This window comes from Rissa tridactyla, chromosome 1, assembly GCF_028500815.1.
Source record: "Rissa tridactyla isolate bRisTri1 chromosome 1, bRisTri1.patW.cur.20221130, whole genome shotgun sequence".
Classification (NCBI taxonomy): Eukaryota; Metazoa; Chordata; class Aves; order Charadriiformes; family Laridae; genus Rissa; species Rissa tridactyla.
In genome coordinates this window covers 207,860,826-207,886,857 of record NC_071466.1, presented here as the reverse complement: position 1 = coordinate 207,886,857, position 26,032 = coordinate 207,860,826, and the positions used below count along the sequence as shown (strand labels likewise).

Genomic DNA, 26,032 nt, shown 5'->3' with positions numbered 1-26,032 from the left:
TCAGAGGAAAGGTGTTTCCTACTGGGAAATTGGCCTTGCTTTATCCCCGGCCATGGGGTGGGGGCTATGGATGAGGGTGATGCCTGGGGATGGGGCTGAGGGGCAGGTGGAGAAAGGGGGAGGTTGTGAAAGGAAATGTCTGCAGGGAGGGAGAGTTTTGCTGTGGCTGCAGGTGGGAGGGCAAAGGGGGCAGTGGGGCCAGGATGGGCTGGGGGGAGGCTCCAGGGGGGCTGCGCGGCAGCAGACACCAGCCCCGGGGCAAGAGCTGGGGGCCCGGCCCGGCTGCTCCTCCTGAGCCCCTGAGGGATGGAGGGAGGGAGGCAGGGGGGAAGGAGGGAGGGAAGGGTGGAGGGAGGGAGGGATGCGGCGGTGGGAGCTCTCTCCCTGCGCTGGCTGCGGGGCGGGGGGGGGGGGGAGGCAGCTCCTGGGGAGGGGAGGAGAGGAGGCAGAGAGGGGATGTTGTTAAACAGTTTCTTACCGTAAGAGGGAGTTGGGACCCAGATCTTTCCAGTTAATCACACAGCAAACTTAGATCATCGCAATAAAAAGCAGCTCGGCTCACTCTGCCTCCTCTAGTGACCGGCTGTGCACAGGGACCTTCCGAGGAGCCATCTCCTCTTCTCCTCCCCGCCAGCCGCCGGGGGGGCCGCCAGCACCATGTGGGTCACCCAACTCCTGCCAGCCTTGCTGCTCCATCAGCTGCTGCTGCTTCCCATCACCGTCCCTGTGGCAGGTTAGTTTTTCTATCACTTACGCTAGTGACACCCCGCCGCCACCACCCTCCACCTCACAGCTCCATCAGTTTCCCTCTCCCTCTCTCCCCCGTGGCGAGGGTGGGTGCTTGGGGCGGTGCACCGGGGGCATGCCCCGCACCACCGCAGGTGGGACAGGCAGGGAGACCCCCGCCACCTCCGCCAGCTCCAACCTGCTCGGCGGGGCAGGCACCTGGCCCCGCGGCCGGGCGGGGGCTTAGGTGCGCTGGTGCCCGCCCAGCGCCTCCCGCGCCCGGGGAGGGATGCGGAGCGGTGCGGGACAAGCCGGGCTTTGCCCGCGGCAGGGTGTTGGCGGCCAGCGGCTTGGGGTGAGATACGGCAGGTTTGGGTGGTTTGCGGAGTGGTCGCTGCTTGTGCCGCCACCGCCTCCCCCGGTGAAGGGGCACTCGGGGCTCGCTTGGGACCGGGAGCCCTGGAGGGGCTGGGAGCGGGAGAAGGAAACCTCAGCTTTGTCCATAGGTGCTCGCGGCCGTTATCAGGACGTGAGGAAACATGTGTCCTCAATTTCCAAGCGGTAGAATAAATGTTAAGTAACAGAAGTTGACAAGGAATACCCAAAACACAGGATAGTACGTTGCTGAAAGGGAATATCCTTGCTGAAGTTCAGCAGCGTGAGCATGCTATTTCCAGACTTGTAATTTCATTAGATGTTCCCGATGAAATCCGGGAGGCGGAGGGGGGGAAGGAACAAACAATAAGTAATCAAGTGCTGGAAGCTCTTTAGCTGAATTTCTTTCCTGAAGTGTCCCCCTTGGACTGGATATCTGAAGAGCTCACTCTGTGTTTCTATTGGCCCTCTGGGGAGACGTTTAAGGAAAAAAAAGTTTGCAAAGGTTTCTACAAACCTTTCCTTCCTTCCTTCCGACAACATTGTTAGGGTCAGACCTTTGGACAGACAGAAACAAAAGACAGCCACAATTCAGGGAAAGGATCTGCCAGGAGTGGGCAGAGTGAGGGCAGGCACACTCTGCGCTCGGTCCTGGAGCAAGGTCTGAGGGCATCAGGCGACTGTATGGCAAGTGATGTTGATGGCTTCCAAGACACAACTACATTTTCTAGTTAGAAAAATAAATAGTTTGAAATGTAATTTAAAAATGGACTACTTCGTGATCTGAGAGGGCAAGTAAAAAAAAAAAAGACTGGTGGCATCACGTGCAGTAAAACCTGTCATTTTTCCCCTACAGTAGGAGTGTGGTTCTGTAGGATGCTGAACATCTCACCAGAGCTTCTGTGCTCAGCCTGCTCAGTGATGATTTTGTTTTTGTGGGCATTTTTAGCAGGTGACACAGAGATGCAAGCACTATGTTACTATACTTTTCTGAACTCCTTTTCCATGTACATTGCAATTTCCATGTAAAGGACATGTGACCTCTCTCAAAAGTGATGACTAGAGCTGGCTAGGAATTTTCTGAGGAAATGTCTCTTTTTTTTTTTTTAAACTGGAAAATGCTGACCCATCAAAACTTTTCATAAAAATAATTCCTTTTAAGCATAAACTTTCTTTGGCTTGGTTCCCCCAAATCAAATAGAAGAGAAATTTGCAGCAGGAGATATTCACAATAACAGTGCACAACCTTCTGTTGAGAAACCCTCACCTATGGCAGAAACTCATCAACTGATGGGCTAGTTTGAAAAAAAAAGCTGAATAAACACTCCCCAGCTGCGTTCCATGGGCCAAAGATACTGAAACTGGTCTGCAGCCCAGTTCATAAGAAGCTAAGGTCACGCTTACTCTCTTGATATTTGGGATGCTTTTCTTGGATGAGAGGAAGTCCGTGTTCTCCCTGATTGTAGGCTCTTAGCGCTGGTCTGTAGTTTCCCAAGCTCAATGAATATTTAATCTACCTAATATTCCAACAGGAGAGATTGAGAGACAGCCTCAGCACTGTCCTGTCAGTAGGCTGACTCTTAGGGTTGTGCTCTAACCAATGGGCCCTCCAGTTTAGGAGTGGCTGGTTCATCTTGATGTGGAGGAAAATTAGATTTCCAAAACTTCAGAATTTTTCACAGAGTAGAACTTGTTTTCTGGCCAACTTTCATAGTGACAGTTTCTTGGCAACCCTCTCTTTCTTAACTTTTCTCCCCCACCCGCCTTTAATATTAATCAAACCTATTGTATGCCTTATGGGCAAGAATGAGGACTCTTACCATGCGCTGCCATTGTGCTTACTTTGCTTTTTAAAAATACGTGATCTTCAACAATAGTGTCTGGATTTTTACAATTTAGGCAAGGGGAAGTTGTGCCATTCCTCTCCGAAAATATATTGACTGCTTTCTAAACATACATGGTATCTTTGTACAGGATGTTGAATTCTTTTTACTGGGATGGTTTTAAGAAAGATATTTATTATTTTTATCTATATGAAAACAAGCTAAGTGGTGAAAACAAAATTTTAAAATAGGGAAAAAGGAAGTCTTTTGCTAATGCATGTCCATAGTCCATACTTTTTCGATTACAGTTCTGTCAAAGCTGATTTTAAATGTATGTAATGATGGGTGTTATTTCTTCTGTGAATGGATCTTTTAGGGTTGGAATCCCATGTCCTAAGTTCTGTGCGAAGACAAAGTCCTGTGTTGCCGAGTTTGCTGCCTAATACAGGTTGGGTTATATTAATGGGGAAAGAAAATGGAGGGTGAAGAAAACACTGAGAAATTTTCATGTCAGCAAGCTGTCCACACTATCAGTTTCTGAGTTTCTTTTTAATATATAAAAGATAAGAGGGTGATTGGTGAAAGATAAATGTGCAAGGTTCCTATAGACTACTTGCCTAGTCATTATCAATATTCTGTAAGTCTCTGTCACTTGCACAAAGAAATTAATCTGTAGCTAATAACTTTATCAGGGAATTTTCTTCCTTTTTCAGGTATTATTCAGTATTCTTAGACAGTATCCCCTTAATAATGTTAATCTAGTGAAACTAAAAATAACTTTTTAATCAAAGCAAAAAGTAGACTGGTATATTGCTAAAGAGTGAATGTTAAAGATTTATTTCAATTAAATATATATTTTTCTGTGAAAAGACTGTTAGCCAAGTGTGTTTTTTCAAATTTCACAGCATTTTCTGTAGTTTGGATCATCTGAAGCAGTTGTTAATGAAAATGTGGGACTTGCACTTAGTTTCTATAAATAACTATTGTTTAGAAAAAAATAAAATCAAATCCCGTAGCCATAATCGATGTTTGAATGTTGTGTATTCCTGTGGTCTGCATAGCTAAGTATATTTTAAAAATTTAACGTGATTTATACTTCCCCATCCCAGCTGTAGATAATCATTATGCTATATACTGTCAACAAAGCGAAATGATACTCTGCCAATTGGAAGACTGTATTCCTTCTGTTTAATGGAATCCTTTTGGTGCTCAGTGCCAGGGGCTGCTTGTTTTGCTCTCACATGTAATACAGCACTTGCCCTGCTTAACAGATTTTCTGTTTCTATTAATGCCATTTTCATAAGCAACGTAGCAGGAGAATACAGAGTTGAAAGACATGAGATTAAAATGTTGCATAAAACTCTGGAAAATTGTGCACTGAAGTCAAGGAAAGGAAAGCCTCTTATTGGAGGAGCTCATCTGTCATTATTGTAATACTTCAACTGAGGCCAGGGCTGGAAGGGAAATGTGCAGTCTCCCTCCGAGAACATAATATCTCCCCTTTGGATCTTTACGCTGAACATTAGTTTGCCACTTAAGCATTTCGAACTTTTCCAAGGAGATTTGAAAGCAGGATAACTGGGCCTCTTGATGGGTAAAAGCTTTATGTGGGGAGGAGAGGGTTGCCCTGAACATTGTGCAGTTACTTGTACTGGATGAGTGTTGGAATGTCACTCTCTCCCTATCAGTGTTGAGGTGGAGGGTTGAAGGGCAGAGGCTACAAGGCAGCAGGGAAGTGAGAAAGGATTGATCACGGAGGCGAGAAAGGATTGATCTCCATGCTTCGTTGGGAAGCATGACTGGTAGGAGAATTGGCACGATGTGAGCAATGCTTGCAGTGGGAAAGTATGGCAATGAAAAACAACTTAGGAAGGGGTGAGAACATCCTCACTGTTACCCCATCTGTTTTCTGTAGGGTTTTTTGGCAGTGGCCCTTAAAGGACAATAGAGCTGTTCCCGAATGTGGTGAGTACCTACACGTAAAGCAGTGCTGCAGCGAAGCAGAGCTGGGAACACGCTCCAGATTAGTCAGATGTGTTGGCAAAATCTAGCTGCAGGAGTTTTCAATGGCTTGTGGGCCTCCACCCATGTTCTGTCTGATGAGCCTGGCCATGCCTGGCAGTTCTCGGTGCTGCTGGCCCAGATGGGGACTGGCTGCTCCCTCCGTCTCCCCTCAGCTCCAGCTCTTCCTATGACTCCTGGCCTTGGCCAGCAGCACTGGTTTTATGTATACAACATGCAGCAAGGCTCTCATCACTCCTCACAGGGGCTGTTTTGCTGCCCTCAGCAGTCCATCACTCTTTGTTTTGCCCAAATTCCTACCCTGCCTGCCTATGCTTTTCTCTTTATCCTGCACTCCGTGCCCGGGCATCCTCAGCAGCAGCTGAGACGCCATCAAGACAGAAGCCCACAACGTGCTGGGTGCCCCAGAGGAGACACCAAACGCTTGTAAAGATTGTGGAATGCAATGCGAAATGGTGGGTATTTAATTCTTGTGCAAAATGCGTAAAAAGACAAATCTTACAAGGAAAAATCCTCTCAGTAATTTAGCCAGAGGTTAGATACAGCAAGTCAGAGTATAAACTGCAGAACATTTGTTTCTGCCAATGGGTCCCAGCATCCTGCTGAGCAGATAACCTTTTCTTGGAAGAAAAAGAGCTGTCCTTTTGCCTCTGCCATCCAATTTTAGAATATACTATCAGTTGTTAGCATTATCCTTAGCTTCTTGAGCGTTCTTGATGACTATAGGAGAGGGTTACAAAGGCAGGACTCAGCATAAACATGAAGTTGGGTTCCAAGTAACATGGCAATCTCTGCAGCTGCTAATAAGGGGTATGCGTGCACGGGGGTGGGTGTGTGAGTGGTAATATGCAATGTAAAGCCAAAAAGAAATATCTTTCTGCATTTCCTGAATCTGCTCAACAGCTAGACTGAAAGCCAATGTAAAAATAAGGAAAAAATTATCTTCTATATTATATATCTATGTTTCAAACTACTTTCTAAAAATTGTAGATTTTTTTTCCCATAGTGGCTCTTTTGCCAAGAAAATAAATTTCAGCAGTTAAAATAATCGCATCATCCTCCAGATACCTTTCTGAGAAACTGTTTAATTGTGACAAGCTAGAGATGCCTCCTTGGACAGCTGGTTTTATTTTGGTGACTTTCCATCTATACAGCAGTTTTTATGGGTATGGTTGGTAAACTTCTTTCACGCCAAATTATTGTCTTACATAAATAACCACATTAAACTTAATCTGGCATCTAAATCTATTCAATCTACAAAGTTCTTTTCTTGGGCACATTTCAGAGTTGTTTCAGTTTCTCATTATGTTGGTCTTTCTTTCTTTCTTTCTTTCTTTCTTCCTTCCTTTCTTTTTTTTTTTTTTTTTATTTTTCCAAATGAGAAGTCATTTGGAAAAGGTGTTCACTTTTTTGCATTCTAGCCAGGAATCTGGACATTTCTGATACTGAAACAGGCATAAGGAGAAGTCAAAGTAAATGAAAGTAAGTTAAAAGTAAGTTGAAAGTGCTGAGCATTAATTCTTTTTTATCCAAGTGACTCTGTTAGGACTTGTTTTAAGAGAGAAAACTGCATTGAATGTATTTCTTTGAAAAGGGCTTCCTAACTGTTCTCATAGATAACAATATTTTGATGCCTCTATTAATGGTTTTAGTATCAACATTCACCTTTAACATCTTTTCTTTTACTACTGTGACCATACTGTTAAATAAAGCATGTGGTGTCTGAAACCATTTAGTAACATCTACTTTCACCATCTGGTCAAGTTTTGTTGTGTTTTTTTTTTTTTTTTTTTAATTAATGAAGCCAGTATATTTACGTTGTCATACTGAGGCCTGCATCAATATGCAATTTACCCTTGATGTTTTATATCCTTTGAAAAGCATTGTCGTGGAAATACATCATTGAATTTAATTAAAAGTATCCCTTGAACCATGTTTAATTGACAAGTTAAACACCTCACTGCATTTGCATAATGTTCTTCAATGCCAGTATGCTGAGAAATGTTGCTTTATTTCAAACCCTACTCACTTATTTTTCTTCTTACACAAGCTTTACCAAATGCAATTTTATGCATATAATCTAGCATACTTTATTTTTTTATTTTCATATTAAATTGTCACTATTTATACTGAGATAATAATTCAGCTTTTCTATCTATTATAAAAAGTGTTTTCTGACACTGTGATAACCCATCGTTTTGCAGATTTTTGCTTTGTACATTTTTTTGAGATCTAACATTCGCTTGTTTCTTTTTTTTCCATTCAGATACATACTTATGAATATCTTTTCTTGGGTGTAACCATGCAATTTTTGTTGAGTATGATGTTCCCTGTTAAAATGTTTATTTCATTTATTGTATTGAACTATGCTTTCGTGCATTTATTTCAGACATGTTTAGGGTTGGGCTTTTGTTTCAGGCTTTTTTTCTTTTTTTTTCCCCAAGAGTTTCAAGTCACATGAAATTCGGCTCTCATATTTTTTATTTTTTTTTCTAGCTCAATGGGGAAATCCAGTTTACTTTGGCTTGCAGTGATGATTGTTTGCAAAATTAAGTTAATAGCTAATCTCATTTTGACATTCTGACCTGGTTATCACTTATAACACAAATAATTCAATCTCTAATTAGTCCATCTGTTAACTGCTCAAGGTCAAGTGACTTCATTTCATTAAAAACACGATGCAAAACATTAAACAGAGAACTAAAATGCCAATTGATACTAAAAGGGCTATGTCTCTTCTATGTTTCTGAAATAAGTGTATCAGTTTATATGACCATTTTTCTTTACTGGAATATATTTTGAATCTTTGCTTCTCTGAGCTTCCTGCACAGTGTGTGGACAATTTCCCTCTTTCAGTTTTTCTCCCCAATGCCATCTTATTTTGCATTTCATTGCACTATTTGGAAGGACTGCTGTTGATTCCTGCAGTTCTCTGACAGTATCTTCCAGCCTAAGGAATTTAGATATCTTCATTTTCTTGATTTTTTTCCTCCTAAAGATTTAGTTTATCTCTGACATCTAACAAACATGATGAAGAATGGTGCTGTTATGTGACTGTCCATATTTTTTTCAAAACGGAAAATTATAAAAGACCTTTTTTCCATCCACGGTATGAAGACCTGTATCCAACTTACATACATCAGTAACTATGATAATAGAGAAAAAAAAATCATTACTGCAAACAATATAAAGTTTAGCACAACAAAGCAAATAACTACTTGGAAAAATGCTGAAGTTCTGCAAGTGTAAACACACAGAATAAGGAAATAAAACTCCATACCAAATCATCAAGATTTCATTAAGAATCTCATTTTAAATACAAAAATTCAATTCAAATGTATTTCTCTTCTCATTTGGAAAATTTTGTGTTGAGTTTTGATGTGTTTGTTCTGTGTAATAAAGTGGGGTGCAAAATTTGAAAGAAGTGAAATGAACGAGGCATCTCACGTTACCACAAGACTTCACAATGCGCTGCTTTAAGAAAGCACTAACTGTTGCATAGACTAGAGTGAAACTTGGAAACCCTGGAAGCCGACATGCCGAATGCATCATAACTCCTGTTTAAAAAAAGCTTTGTAGAGTCTACGAAAAGTCCATAAAAGTGGAGATTTTTCTCAGGGAGACAGCCAGTATGCTCCAGTTGTATTCTGTAAGGCTGCAATTCCTAAGCCTAAGTATACATCTGCATTTGAAAAAGCTGGACTGGCAGAGGAAGGAGAAAGGGATTACCAATGAGGTAGATAAAGCTAGAAAAATTTCATTGTAAAATTTTTCTGTAGACAATACAAGTAGGGTTTTTGATCTCATTATAATGGGCAAAGGTGATCCTTAGGCCTGTTGATGTCCTGTATGTTATTTTGGTTACCACAACAATGGTATCATATTGGCTATATTAGTTTTTTACTACTAAACAGCTAATGCAAAACCAAATCCTTTTTGTGGTCCGACTAAGACCTGAGAGTCTGAAACTTGACTTGCTTAGGTATTTGAACTCTAAATGGCCTGCAACTAGATTTATACTGAATTTCTTGACTCTCATATAGCTCACTATTAGACCTATTGTTTTCTGCAAGGTCTGAATTGTTATTTGAGATATAAAACATAATTAGATAGTTTCAGGACTAAATGGTTTGCTGGTATGGGAGCGTAAAGCCCTTTTTGATGTGGGACACAGGGACAGATGAGAAAAAGGAAACTACTTTGCTGTCATTTTCCCATTAGTCCAACAGTTAGAAAATATCTGGAGAGTGGGAGAGATCAAAATACAAACACCTTTGCTGATTAAAACCTATTTCTCTTGTAAAGAAAGTGTCTTAATTTCTATGATATTGAATATTATAGCATCCGTTACTCTCAGTACTTGCTGTTTTACTGGTTCTATTTTGTATAAATATAGTTAAGATTGCATTTAAGTAGGTTCTAGAGTACAGGTACTGCAACCTCCTGGTGAGTTTTCTCACCAAAATGCTGCAGAATAATTTCTTTATCCTTGATGATTGGTTTGGATGTGGACTGGAACTATTCCAAGAAAAGATATTGCTGGAAATCTTTTCACCCAGATGCTCTATACTTTGAGCAGTCTCAGTTAATGCTTCATATCTGAGAAGTTTATACAGAAATCTCACATGAAAAAGGTCATAATGGAACGCAAAGTTGGGTTCTTGTAGTTCCCAAGTAAATATCTTTCACTGTAAGGAACACTTTTTTTTTAGTAAATATTTCAAGCATTTTATGAAAATGGAAGAACTCCAGTAGGGACACTGTGGAAATCCCAAATGAGATTATGGAGTCCTTGTCCAGTGCTGCATCCTACCAGAGCAAATGTGGTAGTTTCCATTTCCTTGGGCGCTGGCTGAGCACTTCTTTTTTCTGTTCAGACAAGGTTGCTACCATGTTAAGAAGTAGAAAGAAGAAACACTCTCACCTTTTTGAGGGTTTTTTTTAAGTTGACTGAAGAAATATTTTTAGTTAGTGGTTGCTTCTGTTGAAGAAAAAAAATGTTGATTCATATTTGACTGGATTCTTTTGTATTTGAATCAGCTGCTATTATTTTCAAATTTAAGTGGAATGTCAGACTTCCTTAGTAATATGATATTCAACTACAAGAAACATTAGAGTACACGACCCACAGAATAACCGAAGTCCTGATTAATCAAAGTTTAGGAAACTGGAATGAATGGCAATCACAAATTAAGAACATTAGTTAGAGCATATTGCATGATAACCTTTAATGTAGAACATTTCTAGGGCATTATTTAATTTAAGATTTTTATAATAAAAGCACCTAATTTGAAATAAAAAGGCTCAATTATTTTCATTTATTTTGTTGTTAGATTTGTAAAAGTAATGCTTTGCATTATTCTGATGGTTCTAACAGTCACACCACAGACGCCTTTGGCCCTTTGCCTTTTGGATTATAGGCAAGTCATAGAATGTTGTTGTTTGAAAGCTAAAGTAAATCAGGCTGTTATGAATTGCTAAAAGCAAGATCAAACCCGTAATCCTCTTTGGACAACTGCTAGGAAAAGAAGAAAAAAAAAGCAGAACTGTGAACCATGTTTTTCAGGCAGAACAGAATTTCTTGATTTTTTGAATCATATTCTTGCATGCTAGCTGGTGAGTTTAAGAAGCTGTTATCATCGGGAATTAAGATAATGACACTTATCAGTAAATGGGGAATGTTATCATCAGGAACTGAAAGAAAATACTTTGATATTTCTGTACAGATAGATTCTTACCTCCATTTGACATAAAAGTCTTGGCTAAGACAACTTAGAACTAACAGATATGTCTTGTAAGATAATAGATTGAGAGATTTACCACAAAAGCTTTATAGAAGACTTGTTTTTCTGTGGTTGTCTTAAAGAGCAGATGCAATCCTTTATGCAGCCCTTCGGCTCTATCACAGGTACAACAAAAAATAAAGCAGTTTCAGTGTAGACACAATGGCTTCCAGTAACCGAGTGCCGGTACTTAAGGTAAGAGTATCCTCACAGCATTTCCCTAAACATAATGATTCATTTTGGGTGGGTGTGCACGGCACTAACACAAGGGCTGAAAATGCTTAAGAGAGCTAATAGGAGTCCTTAACACAGCACCAAAAGTATTAACATTTGATCTTTTCATCAAAAGCTTCTTCATATAATAATAACACGGATGTGCAAGTAAATAAATACTTTTTTGCTGAAAATGGTTGTAGCTGGAATTAAAATCGTGGGCTATTAGGTGCAGGGGAATAACAGAGTTCACCTTCATCAGTTCAAAAAGAAGGAGAGTAGGATGGGGTGAAGATTATTTTATAGGGACATCACAGCAGAGATATTCTACTCCTTTGATTTTCTTTTTTTTAAAGGCTGAAGCTTGATGAAATCTAATTTAAATGCCTTTGGTGTATTTTTAGGTGTCTTAGGGATAACTCACCACTGAGAGGTGTGATTTAGCTGAATCCAGTGAAAATGTGAGCTCGCTTAATGATCAGGATGGAAGTTCTGCAAAGGGAACACCCTTAAGCCCTCTTTGGCTTTACAGTATGTGGAGCTGGCAGTAACTCCTTCAGAGCCTCAGCTATTGTAATTTACAGAGTTATTCTGAGCTTCTGCACAGAATGCACCAAGCAAAAATCCACTGGCCTAAGCACACTCTGCACTTGCATGAGGAATTATCTATTCAGGATAATTGAGCACTAGGGTGAGGCTTCATATATTTGAAAGACTGGCAAATTTTAATAAATTGATGCCTAGCATTCGTGTTCTATCATTGTTTCAGATTCTGTAGAGAAAACTGAAAGGACAGCTGTGAAAATAGTTATATGGAAAGAAGTTATGAAAAATATTTTTAGCTACTTTGTAAATTAAGGAGGGATTAATTCACCTAAATTTACCTGGATTAGTCATCTAATCCAAAAAGATCATCTGGGATCATTGAGTGAAATCGGAGCAATAGATCCAAAGCACAATTCGTCCTCCCTGTGTTACTCATCTGTCAGAACTGGGAGAATCACTCTCCAGAGGTACTCATCTGCCTTCACTGACGATGGAGCAGCCTACACTGGCAGACTTGTTTCTATGGAAAAAATTATTAAAAATACATACATATGGTGAAAACTGTGGGTTTTTCTTGCAAAAATCAAAAATGTTTCCTCTTGCACTTTAGCCAAACATCTCTAGTCAGTCTTCCCTGCTCCATTTTACGCCCCTTCCACCGGGCCTTTGAACAGGGATGTGGAAACCAGATCAGTGCATTCTTTTTTGCAGAAATCTTTGCAACAGTGCAGATCATTTCCATGATATGGCCTCTGTCTCCCCTGCTCTTCTTTTCTGTAGGCTAACAACTCTAACTCAGTCACACCTAAACTGCACACAACACTCGCACCGAGTCTTCACTGGAGCCGAGGGAGGACAAATGGTTATGTCACATCACTTCCAGGCATCACTTCTTTTCACAATTTGCAATAAAAAGTTTGCTGTTCATCTTTTTCACCTGAGTTTTTCATGGCAGTATTTATAAGATCTCAGGTTATTATTATCAGGCATATTTTGGGGTCTCTGAAAAAAAACTTACAAAGCGTGAAAAACTTTCCTCTTACCCTTTTCTAGCATTATGCAAGTCTTTATTTGAAATTAATTTTGCTATAATTCCTACCATTTCTGTTTTTAAGAATGGGGAGCACCATCTGAAATAATCAATTCTTCTCAAGTATCTGCTTGTACCTTATTTTTGTGAATTTCTTTATGCTTTAGGTACCAGTGTTCCTATAATTCCTAATAAATGTTATTCATATCTAATGCAATCTTCAATCTCAGCACTCTTCCTTACAGTGTTTTTTTTTATTTGTTTTTTTTTGTCTTCTTTCCTTCTTTCTTAGAGGGTAAAGGAAAAAGGAGAAATCCTCTTCATGACTTCAAAAAAACAGGAGAGTTGATGCTCATTAAAGTAAACAAAACACTGGAAGTAAAAACCAAGCTGTTAAATACCACTGAGCAATGTGCCAAGAGATGCAGCAGGAACAAAGGCCTTTCATTCACTTGCAAGTAAGTTATGTATCTCTATTATTTTATTGTTGTTTTTTTTTCCTAATGGAACCTATATAACTCCTTTGACCAAAGCTCTGTCTGTAACTGTCATCAGAGCTAGCTTGTGCTAAGGATTTCCATGAACTTGCTCTACCTGTGCAGAGAGTGTCAGTCTTTTCTGAAGCCTTATCTGAGTTGTTCTGTCTTCTTAGCTTGTCCAATCTGTGATCTTTTCCATAACATAGCTGAAAAAATATACTCATGTTAAGATATGGATGACTTGTGCTGCACTGTAGTGTTCGGTGAACATTTCTGAGATTTTTATGTCTCTTATAAAATGGTTATTGTCACACATCACAGCTGCAGTATTTCAGCACCACTTCAGACCATATTCTGTCTTCATTCTTTGCACGTTACTCCCTCTGAAATCAATGGGAACCTCACACATGGAGCGCAGATACACGCACTGCTGAAGTTCACTGGCAAGTGCTACGAATCTGATACAATGGAATCAAACCTTCTGGGCTGCACAATCATTACGAGTATATGACAGTTATTCTTCAGCATCTGCTGTCTCTTAGAAACACATCATGCAGCTGATTGCTTGTCTGCCTTGTACACATTCCCTACTATTTTTTGGAACAAATCACTATTATTTTTCACATGTATTAGACTTAAATTATCCCCCTGGCCTCTCTTAGTCTAGACCATTAGCAATAAATGAAAGGACATGAATGCAGGAGAATCTTGGAGAGAATGGATGGCTTCTGTACTGGTGAGTACTGGGCTAAATATGAGCCTGGTCTTGAAACATAAAAAAGTCTTGACAATCACTACAAATGAAAGCTAGACCAAATGCAATAACAAAAGGTCTTCCTTGGCACAAAAGGTCCTCAACTTTAATTTAATCCTTCTTTAAGCCTTTAAGTCCAGTGTTGCAAGACCTAGTTTGTGTTGTGCTTTGCTTTGACTATTTATATATGTAAACAATGAGCAGATCTTACTTATTTCTGCTAGAAAATATTTTCCAGGCACTAATATTTTTCACATGGTACAAGCCACTCCTTTTCCTATTGGCAGATCTTCCACTGAGATCATTGCCAAGTGGATCAGGTTGTATTCAAGAGATCCTTGAGTTCTGATGGTCAGCAGCGAGGAGTATTATAAAATTAGGTTTCACAGTATAAAAAAATTCTGAAAGATGCCAAGCAGACAGCAATTCTGTATTCCAACGTCTCTTAAGAAAATTGTCTCAAGCTAGTTGTAGCTGCTCTGGCTGGTATGTTCCGTGTTCTGAAAATAAAAAGTAGGTTAATATATTTATAGATTATATTTTACATTAATAATAATCTAGAATCTCTCTGAAAATTTAAAACTTTTGCATTTGTGAAGAAATTTTTTCTATTGGGACAGCATCTGATGGATTCATTCAGGGGCAAATTCTCTCTGCTGTAATCAGCCAAGAAAGCAACAGAGAAGAGCCATGAGGGGCTTTGAGAACACAGCTTGGAAGAATCCTACTCACAGATAGCAGGATTACAATAGTCACATACCTATTTTTCACTGAAGATGAAAAAGAATTGTAAATCTGACTACTTGTGCTCTGAATTTCCAATTTTCCCCTACATTTCTCTATCAAGGAAGGCTAGCAGCAGAGATGTAGGTGGTTAGATCTTGCCTGTGCTACCACTATGCAGCACAACATGAAGGATTTTCTGTATCTGTGAACATTCTTGTGGTTTCCCATTTGGCCCCAGATGAGTCCAGTTGTAGTGTGCACAGTTCTTTGATGCTACTGTAAACATGTATTTGACATGTGTTCCCTTTTAAAGGAATCAGTGATTACTAATGTTTCCCTTTTATTCCTAGGATCCTCAGTCTTTAACTTCATACCAGCATATGGTTACTACAAGGTGAAATTTGTTGCCAACTTAAATTAAAACCAATTAGTTTACTGGTTGCTGTGGGAGCATTCTAAAATAACAAAAGTAGTAAAACAGAATGACATTTTAAATACTTGAAATACAGACTTAGATTTTCCTTTGTTTATTGACATTTTCATGGCTTGATTCTGATGCTTCACATCCATGCAGTAGTTCTCCATCACTCGGGTCATGGCACTGATGTTTTCTTCTCTGGACGCAAACTCGATTTTTTTTAAGTATTAAGATCAAATAAAATGGAAATACTTTGTAACATAATTGTGACAATAGCACTGGTAGCAGCAGCCTCTGGGTATGTACCCCGTGAGGTACACCAGCAGGAAGAGGGTTGGGTTTCTTTTCTTCCAGAAAGTGGTAAAGTAGCAGATTCCAGGCACTACACACTTATAAAAGGATCAGCCACTCATTATTTTCGGGGGAGAAGAAAAAAAAAAAAAAAGAAGGAAACTTTTGATTTATTTATGATAAGTTTCTGTATCACTTGCAAGTAAATTGTGAGCATTATATTTGATAATCATTAATCCTTGCTGTTTTTAACTCTGACACCTTTTTGTTGGAGCTAATATATGTCACTTCCTAGAATGTCTTAGAATGGACCTTTCCTCTTTTCCCTTGCTATCATGTTTTCACAGATCTTGATCATTTCCAACTGAGTTGCATGGTCCTTATCAAGATTTGTTTCTTCTTCATAACACTATTCCTAAAATCCCCCCTCAAAATACTCCTTAGATTTGCTTACCTTGTTCTTTTGACTTCATAACTCTCTGTACATCATTTTCAGCCTTCCCTATCAGCTTTATTAACCTGCTGCTAGACTGTTCTTATTCCTTTGTTTCACCACCATTTGCAGTCTATTACTCCCACTGTTTTCCTTCAGTCATCCTTGCAGCTGTCTCACTACATTTCTTATGGACGAGAAAAAGATTATATAGTTACTATTTTATTGGCTGTGCAGATGACTTTTGCAGACATGTCACTTCCTTACCTACAAAGCTGTGCCTGTCTTACCCTTTGTTATCTGCTTAATTTCTGGAGTGTCTTTGTATTTACAGAAAGGGATTCCAGTATAGACCACGGGATTCCAGTATCAGAGAACCTACTGACTATCTCAGTACAAATAGCAACAACAAAAAAGGTTGTGATCGGCAGTATCAGTATAAGAAAGTCCAAGAATTTGCTTCAATATGTTGACTTTGGAAGTGTAAAAACCCTCCAGTTTTGGGTCCAAGAAAAGATTGTTAGAAACTTTTATGTGCAGAAGTGGCTGAAGACAAACTGGAAAGAAACCAAAAGGCAACTGAAAGGCAAAAAGTGAAAGAAATGTTTGTAAACAGTGCATTCTGCATTCCCGCTTTAGGAGGGAGGAGGGGAAAGGAGAATGTAATTGGAAAGGCAGGAAAGGTCAAGGATATTTTTGTGAAGATGGAGTTAGAGGCACTTGGATACGCTCATATTTGAGAACTCGCCAGGAGAGAACAGAAGGCTGAACAAGGGCAGAAGGATGAAGGTTAGCAGGTTGGAAACATTTGGAGTCAACAGAGTAGAGAGAGCAGTTGGACGAAAAATCTGTTTGGTGATGGAAATGATAATGAAGAGGATGTTTGAAAGAGAGAAGAGTGGGGAGGTTGGATAGGATCTTGTAATATTTTTAACTGAAGCCAGCAAGATCTCACACAGAAAAACTTCTATGGTGAGAGGGGAATTAAATGAAGATCAAAGAGCTTTGAGTTGGGGGACGTACTGCTCAGGAATATGGCACAGCCAAAGTACGGATGAAGTGCAGGAAACCTGTGTGTTCTTTTGGATATTATCAAGTAGTGTTAAAATGCCTTCTCAGGTCAGAATAAAATACCTTAGAAAGTTTGGGATGACTGACAGAAATGTAGACTTTGTGGTGGGCTAGAGAAAATAGTATCATGTCAGTGATTAGTTATTTGGTGCTAATGAGAAATTAAGGGAAAAAAAGAAACAGTTTTTTTTTGTTTTTGTTGTTGGTGTTTGGTTTTTTTTTTTTTGTAGTAACTACTGCCCCCACCCAGGCAGTCAACTGTGTGTTTAAAATCCTTTAAAATATTTAACCTACACTTATGGAATTTCCTTTCAGAAGGATGCTAGGAGAAAAAGATGTGCAGATTTCATTTAAAATATTGAAAGAAAATGTTTTTCCCTTCTGATTTCTGTTTGTGTTTCTTTCCCCCCTCAAAATCCACTCAATTCAGCACACATTGTACCCTAGCCTTGAAAGCAGTTAAAAATAAAAGAAAAAAAGTAAACAAAAGCAAAGCAAGGACATGCTGTAGGTACACTATCACAGCTTAGATTATTCATAAAAATAAAAATAATCTTGTTTTTAAAAAGCTCTGTTGTTCTAGGCAAGAAACAGGCTCCTTGCTCCTGAATTTTCCTCAAGCCATCAGTGTGATATACTTAACTATTTCAGAGATATATTGTAAGGACGGCAAAGAAGATGGTTTAGAGTCTTCTTTTTTCTTTTTTTTTTTTTTTTTCCAGAAAACAGCACAACTGGGGACACAAATGCTGTCTCAGTCACATTCATCTCACTTTTAAAATAAAGATCTTTAATGACAAGGGAACTCTTAGATTAGTGTGAACAACCAAGCTGGTATTTAATGTAATGGCCACATCAATTTAATTTCTTTGTTTCTTTGTTCTTGTCAGCACAGTTGTGGGTTTAAACACTAATTTGGGCTGTTTCTCTGACTTTCCCAGTAAAAATAAATCTGATGTCATTGCATGCTCCTTGGCAAGCCATGTTTCATTATTATAAACCACACAGAGATTTTTTTTCTCATCCAGATTTTCTTTGCAGGGCCTTTGCTTATGACAGAGTTACAAAACGGTGCCATTGGTTATCCTTCAACAGCTTGACAAATGGTGTGAGAAAGAAGCAAGACCATGCGTTTGATCTGTATGAAAAGAAGGGTAACTGATTTATTTACTGATTTTGTTTTTCCAGCTATGGAGGGGGAAAAAAAGCTGAGGTCAGTCAGTGACTTTTTGGCTGTAAGAGTATTCTGGGTATGGGGCAGTTTTATGCATTTTGAAAGCTGCATCCACAGTTTTATTTACAAATATCCTGGTTTTGTTGTCATGCAAGTTCATGTATAAACTTGCTTTTGTTCAGTTTTCCAACCTATGTATTTGCCTACCATCATATGCACTAGTCTGAGCTGCTACTTCAGTTTACTAGTTAAAAGCTCAGTTGTATGAGTTACTGTTATTGACAGAATATTGCTTTTATTTGCCTCATTAATTAGTGGGGGACTTAAGTTCTCAGACATGGACTTTGGGTCAATCAGACACTTTGGAAACATTTTCAATAGCTTTCTTTGGGAAGCTAGTGATCAATATTTTGGAAAGAAAAAGAGGCAAGAATGTATGTGGACGATTACACATTATTTTTAGTAGTTAAGTAGTTAAAGGCTATCAGAAATATATTGTTTTATGTGAAAACTGATGATGAACTCTAATTTTAAATACATTGACCAAAACCCTAATTTTCATCTCTTTTCTTGCAATAGACTATGTCAGAAATTGTATCATTGGAAAAGGAGCAGATTACAAAGGAACGATATCTGTTACCAAAAGTGGTATCCAGTGTCAAGCTTGGAATTCAATGATCCCCCATGAGCACAGGTAAGAGTTCATGAGCAGAGACAATGGGAATAGTGCTCAGACAGCTTCCATAAAGAATGGTTTGACTTATTAGCAGACAAAAAATTTATGAGAAAACTGACCTTAGACAACAAAATCTCTTAGGTGTATTCTCGCCTTTCCCCCAAGAGATGCCGCTCTCCAGGTCTCAGAAAAACCTTACCTTCTTGGCCTTTCTCCAGAGGTCTCTGTTAATGCCAGCCTGTGTATCTGGATCCCTTCCTTCCCTGTGACAGCTTTTTTTAGCTGTTTATGTCCTTTTGATCTCTTAGCTACTGGCAGAAACAAAACATCTGCATAACTTCAGTCTGGGGTCTGGAAGTTTATCGCTGGACTCCCAGGAAACGGGTAATTTTAAAAAATATATTATTAGGAAGTGAGGGATAATAGGAACATTAGCCCATCTATTTGATCAGTATATAATTATTGTTACTATATTTTGCATAGTTACTATTAAATCTCTATTATTTGTAAAATGTGAAACTCTATAAAACACTTAGACCAGGCAACAAATACATAGAAAGGACAGAACAGATTATTGAAATCCTTTCCTTCAGATCACATGAGCAGTAGTAAAAGACTGATGCAGCGGGAATGGCATTTAAGTTTTGAGTTTAAGACCTGATACAGTGAGGAACTGGGGCCATATCTACACCTTAAGGGTAGACTTAGTTCAACTATATTAGCTAAGGAAAAAGAGAAGAAAGACAAAAACTGCTGGTAAAAACAGATTCAACCACAACAAATGTTGCTGGAAACTAGCAAAGGGTCTATGAAGCACTGGTCTATTCTTTGACTGTTTCTCTTCGAACCATTTTGTATTGGCTTTAACCATTTAGATAATGAAGCCCTAAGAGCCAAAACGAGTGTCCTCTCACCCATAAGCTTCCTATCCACATTGCTGCCTTTTGTTCTGGACTCACAGCAGCAGCACTTTCTTTAGGAGGTGCCAAGCTGGAGACTGCTAGTGAGGAACTGGGATGTGCACTGCTCAGTCCTGTCCTGACTAAATCTATCCAGTATGCAAGATGATATCTTGGAACAACATTAAAAGGCAAAGGATATTTGGGTTTTCTCTTCTTATGATGTGTTACAAAGCTGAGCCTCGGGCTTGGACTTGACTGGACTTGGCTGCTTATAATATAGATGGTACTGTGTCTGATTTTGAGTGTGGGACTAGGCCCGCTCTAAACTGTGAATGTGTGACAAATACCACCAGCTCCCACAGGAATTACCTCTTGAGACTTAACACCTCAAAGTGTACAATCTTCATTTTTTAGAAATGAAAGAATTCTCAATAATTACACCCTAAGCAAGTATGAATATTTATTCTAAATAATATACATATGACTTTATAAAATTAAAGAAAGAAAAGTGCCTGAATAGTATATATTACCACTAAATTGCATTTAAATATACAGCATCTACAGCTTTATCTAATACATTTGGACAGCCACTCTTCTGTGATGTATTTCATGAGAATGACTTTTCTCCTGTCTTGTGCAATAAGTTTAATTTTTAAAAGGTCACTGGATAAATGAGGTGGCTGCATGCTAATTTTGTTTTTCAACATCAGAAAATATGATTTCATCATCAGAGACATGAGGGAGATGGGAAGAAGCAGACAGTAGTGGTGTGTTTGGAACTTATTAGTATGAAAGGCTTAGATTTTTAGGTCAGTTTTTCTCAACATCTGATTATCACAAAGTGCCATTGGAAAAAAAAAAATCCCATTTCATATTCAAGGGAGAAATGTACTTTAGTGATTTTTCATTATCTTTCTAGAAAGAACTGAAGTAACTTCAGGCTTTAAACTTGTGCTTAGATTTAACAAATTATATTTTTATTTATTTGCATTCCAGTAGAACCTGGAGACTCCCAGATGAAATCAGGGTTCCATTATTTTTGTCTCCATCCTAGTACGGATTACAAGACTATCTTTCTGTTTGCTCTTAAGAGCTTTTTTTGTCTAAATGGACAAAGCCAATGCAAAAATGGTTCAAAGGGAAATGGTCAAAAGAGTAGACCGGTACTTCACAGGCTTTTTGCTAGTTTCCATGGCTGTTGCTGTGGTTGAATCTGTTTTTACCATTACCCTTATTGGCTTCAGTTTTTGGCTTTCTTCTTTTTTCCTTACCTAATATAGTTGAACTAAATCAGCACACAGCTTTAGGAGTGAGTCCATCTTCCATTTCTGGGTGGGTCTTTGCTGCATCTCATCTTTTCCTCCCTCAAGAATATTACTTCAGTACCTGTTGAAGCCACTTGTATATCTATCTGACCCATTTGAGTTTCTAATGCATTTACACTTTTTTTTCTTTTTTAATTTTCTGACAACATACCTGACATAATTTGAAATGCCTTTTCCCCATATTTTCTAATGTCCGTAATTTCTGAGCAGAAAGATTTTCCAGCAGGATAATTAAATAAAAATTTTTAATATGCACTGAAATACCACATTAATACATACACAGGTTGCAATGTCCCATCAGTAAAGTTTGCCCAGGGCTGTCTTTAGCTAAAAAAAAATAAAATTGAGATATTTGTATTACAAGACTACAGAGGAAAACCAGAAGCAATAATTCTATAGGCAGCAGTAATGACATAAAAATTATTCTCTTCAAGCACTAAAAATAAGAAAAGCACTTTTAAATAATGCTTCCACATTGCCTTGACTAGAACCACAATGCAATTAACAGAGGTATTTTCCACTTCAGTTAGTTCAAAGATTTCATTAATGGGAATAAAACATGATTAAAATGTCACATGTCAGAATTTTCTTTTTGTTTCTCCCTCTTTCTTTCTTTCTCTTTTTAAAAATTGTTAATTTATTCATTTGTAACATAGAATTTGCCAAGGACAGCAGGAACCGTACATTTCTCGTCTGCTTTTGTATATAAATTAAATCAGTGTCTGTGTATAAAGACTGTCCCAAGTGCTTAGTTTAGTTTCCTAAGCTGCAAGTGTCTAGTCTGCTAAAAGAAGTTAGATGAAATTTTATTCCTTTTTTTCCTACTAGAATATAGATATGTTTGAATTCCCTTGGTGATTAAAAAAAAAAAACAAAACACAAAACACACCGAAACAAAACAAAACAAAACAAAAAAAACAACCAAAAAAAATGCCTTGAACGAACACCCAAAATAAACTATTGGGCATTTTCAGAATAAAAGGTGCACTTTACTTGTGGTATTTCCACCAGAATTTAAATATGCTGAAAAAAAAAAAAATGGAACAAATCTTAGAAAGCTCAAAAATTAAATCGATTTATTAAGTTGAATTACAAGTTTTATGTCATCCCCTTTGTCTTTTGCCCGACTTTTCAATTAACAAGAACAAAACTAATATTCATGGAATTGAGCATAACTCTGAATTTGATGTGGTTTTTAACTATAGAGATTTAGCTGCTGTTCAAGCATCACTGCAGTGAAACTGGCAGTGAAGTGTCACTGGGTTCGTCTGCAATGTGCAGGCTGAGTGTGGTCATGAGCTCTTGCAGTAGCATTGAATGCAGCCAGCTCTGGGGTTGGGCTTCTTACTGTGGGGATTGCTTACTACCGATTCCCTAGTTTTTGGGGAAAAAGAATCTATATAACTTTTAGGTATAAATATGTATGTATACATGCCTACATATGTCTCTATATGTCAGTGTGTATGTGGGGGTTTCTCTAGAGGTAAGCACAGAATTTTACAGACAGCTAAGAACACAACTCCTTGACCCTGGAGAGTTTACATGGATGGAGCGGAGCATGAACAAAGATGGATGGAGCATGAACAGCAAAGTCTCATACTGAAAATGTGTGTTAGGCAAAAAATAGAGTATTCACTCACATTTCTATTAAATCACTAAAGAAGAACAAAGTGCTTAACATTGGCCCGAGAACCACTAATCTAAGAGAAAAATCCTAAGGAGTTTTGTTATTTTATAGCCCCTTACAGCAAAAGCAGAACATATAATGAAAGGGAGAGCACAGTTTAAGTCAGTGAGGTCACTGTTAAATGACCTAATTTGTACGATAGTGATGATGTCTATAAGTAGCAGACCCTAAGGTGAAAACAGTGGGGCTTGTGGCAGAACACGAAGCAAGACAGCTAAAGCGGGATCTGGGGAAATTTCTGATGCTGAAATGCAAAGCAGTCGGTGGTTTCGGGCAGTGAAAGCCTCTCAGCGCAGTGTGTCACACCGCTTGGTCACGCTCACACACTCCTGATGCCCAGTTCTGGCCGCTGCCTGACCATGAGAAGGGTCTCTTCTTGTGGCCTTTATGTAGTAGGTGCACGCAAAGCCCAGCCGGGCCTGTTGTATTTGCACAACATGCATGTGAATGGCAGGTCTGGCGTGGCTATGGACCCAATGAATTTTTCCCCTATGCACCCAAACCAGTTTTCCCCCTTGTCCAGAGCCCTTCCATCATTGTGTGAGCAGTGCCGAGCTCATGAAGGAGAGCACAGCGAGGGCTGGCAGGGACTGTGCTGCTGCCTCTGGCTCTGCAGCAGATAGTTGGCTCCGGACGCCTGAGGGACGGGAGTAAAACTTGCTAGAGCAAGCTATGGGCTAGACAAATTGTCCCAGATTTAGGCCATCGATTGAGTAATCCCGACTGAAGATGTGTATTTGTGTATGGACAGATATTTGGGTGTGTGCATTTGTGTAGGCAGGGTGGAGGGAGAAGGAAGCAGAAATGTGATTGTTTCTAACTGTTTGTAAAAAATAGTATGATTAACACCAAAGTTTGCATGCTCTTATACTGTAATGATTGTCATTTTAAAACTAGCTTTTTGCCTTCGAGCTATCGGGGTAAAGACCTGCGGGAAAACTACTGCCGAAACCCCCGAGGGGAAGAGGGAGGGCCGTGGTGTTTCACCACCAGTCCAGAGACGCGCCATGAAGTCTGCGACATCCCCCTCTGTTCACAAGGTAACCCGGCATGGCTCACGCGGAAAGTTGCCTTTTCTCCCCTGACAGCAGGTACACAGAACGGGTACAATGAAACACTAGTTCCAGTGATGCTTGCTCGTGGACTTTGGAGAAAGAATAGGTGATTTCTCAGCAAGAATAACTCATGTAGCAAGAAAAGCAGTTATTAGAGAAAGAGGAGATCTTGTTATCTTCCAGTACTCTGGAAGACTTAAACAAGTTTTCAGGCTCAACAGCTTTTTTTCAGGTCATGGAGGAGCTGGAACAATGAAGTTGTGCTGATTGCACAAATGCAACCCTTTTTTCACTTGTCTAGTCCATAGTGAATCCATTAACAATCTCAGTATTACTGAGTGATAAAATCATCTAGTGCTATTCCATGGTAAAATCAACTTTTCTTCTTGTTTTTGATGAAAATATAGATATTGAATCACAAGATGAAAGCTCAATCTAAGCAAGCATTTTGTTTTTCGAATAAATACTGTAAATAAGTAGAAGGGTTTTTTTATAAATTCAATCCCATTTGACTTTCAAGGTACAGAATTCAAAAGACATTTCATGTGCATTTGTTGACTTTTAAGTTCTGTTAACCTCCAAACTAAGCTCTTATATCTTGCTAATCAAGCAATTCAGTTCCAGTCAATCAACCCATTTAAATTCTCAAGATAGGATGCCTTTAATTTTCCTGCCAATGTGTCATGTGCAATAGCTGTGCAGTGGTGGGGGGAGAAAAGGGAGGGAGCGGGAGGAAGGGAGGGAGGAAGAGAATGATTTACAAGGAGCTTGAAAATCTATTAAAAGCTAACATTTAAAGATCAATTTAAGTGAGTTTCAAATGGGATAAGACCTGGAGCTCACTGCAGGATGAAGACTTTGGTAGCGGATGTTTTGACTGAAGAGTGAGATCTGTAATTGCATAAATTAGTATTTACTAAGTGATCCTTCGTTACAATTACTCTAATTAGAGGGCACTTGAGAAATGTGTCTATAGTTAATTATGGTGAAGTTATTTTATATTTTAAGACTTCTCATTCTAAATGATGAAGCATATTTTGTTCAACAGTGATTTCAAATCCCTTTGGTAGCTTTTGCCCAACTCTCCCTCCACCCGCAAACTTTCCCAGACCAGGGCTGAAAATGTATCACAGTTTAAGCTGCCAAAAAGAATTAGTATCGAAAAGAAACAGTATCATATGTAGCTGACAGTGCTGGGAATTTAAAGAGACAGACTGTGCTGCATGAAATTGTGATTCAGCCGTTATTATGGACTTCTATTGGTGGTCAATGGAGTTAAATTCAGCTGGTGTCCAGTCACAAGTGGTGTTCTTCGGGGCTCGGTGTTGGGACCATTTCTGTTTAACATCTTTATTGATGACCTTGATAAGGACATAGAGTGTATCATCAGCAAGTTTGCAGATGACACGAAGCTAAGCGGGAGTGTTGATCTGCATGAGGATAGGGAGGCTCTACAGAGAGACTGGGATAGATTGGACCGATGGGCCAATGCTAATGGAATGTGCTTCAACAAGGGCAAGTGTCGGGTCCTGCAGTTGGGCCACAACAACCCCATGCATCGCTACAGGCCTGGGGAAGTGTGGCTGGAGAGCTGCCTGGCAGAAAAGGACCTGGGGCTTCTAATTGACAAGCGGCTGAACATGAGCCAGCAGTGTGCCCAGGTGGCCAAGAGGGCCAATGGCATCCTGGCTTGTATTAGAAATAGTGTGACCAGCAGAAGGAGGGAGGTGATTGTCCCCCTGTACTCAGCACTGGTGAGGCCACACCTTGAGTATTGTGTCCAGTTCTGGGCACCTCCATACGAGAGAGATATCGAGGTGCTGGAGCGAGTGCAGAGGAGGGCAATGAAGCTGGTGAAGGGCCTGGAGACTAAATCTTATGAGGAGCGATTGAAGGAGCTGGGACTGTTTAGTTTGAGGAAGAGGAGGCTGAGGGGAGACCTCATCACTCTCTACAACTACTCAAAAGGACGTTGTAGAAAGGTTGGTGCTGGTCTCTTCTCACAGGTAATTAGGGATAGAACAAGAGGGAATGGGTTCAAGCTGCAGCAGGGTAGGTTTAGGTTGGACATTAGGAAAAAAATCTTCACAGAAAGAGTGGTTAGATACTGGAATAGGCTGCCCAGGGAGGTGGTGGAGTCACCATCCCTGAATGTGTTTAAGGGTCGTTTAAATGTGGTGTTAGGGGATGTGGTGTTGGGGAGAATGTTGTAGAGTGGAGTTGATGGTTGGACTCGATGATCCCAAGGGTCTTTTTCCAATCTAAATGGTTCTATGATTCTATGATTCTATGATGTTGTTACACTATGACTTAGAGTGATTTAGGATAATCAATGTTAATTGAAAATACCACCTCTATAAAGTACTCCTCCCTTAGATGTGTGTCTCCCTCTGTACCTAACCATAGGTAAACTCAAAAATCTGGTAGGAACATGAATGCCTCTAGCAGCTCGCACCTGCCTGCCTCAAAACTGTAAGTGTCCTGTAAAGTGATACCAAATATAAGCATCTGGGTTAGATCTAA

At 39.4% G+C, this 26,032-nt stretch overlaps 1 protein-coding gene across 3 annotated transcripts in view; it reads left to right on the top strand.

Annotated features, from left to right (window-relative positions):
• Positions 1 to 487: 487 nt before the first annotated feature.
• HGF (hepatocyte growth factor) overlaps positions 488 to 26,032 on the top strand; it is a 62,313-nt gene continuing 36,768 nt past the window's right edge. For 2 of the 3 annotated variants that reach the window (XM_054188081.1, XM_054188083.1), the window contains exons 1-5: positions 488 to 733; positions 12,811 to 12,976; positions 17,732 to 17,844; positions 18,444 to 18,558; positions 23,352 to 23,494. In XM_054188081.1, the coding sequence (XP_054044056.1) occupies positions 658 to 733; positions 12,811 to 12,976; positions 17,732 to 17,844; positions 18,444 to 18,558; positions 23,352 to 23,494 (613 nt within the window). In that variant the 5' untranslated portion in view covers positions 488 to 657. The remainder of the gene's footprint in view (positions 734 to 12,810; positions 12,977 to 17,731; positions 17,845 to 18,443; positions 18,559 to 23,351; positions 23,495 to 26,032) is intronic. The other variant, XM_054188082.1, reaches the window with a different exon arrangement.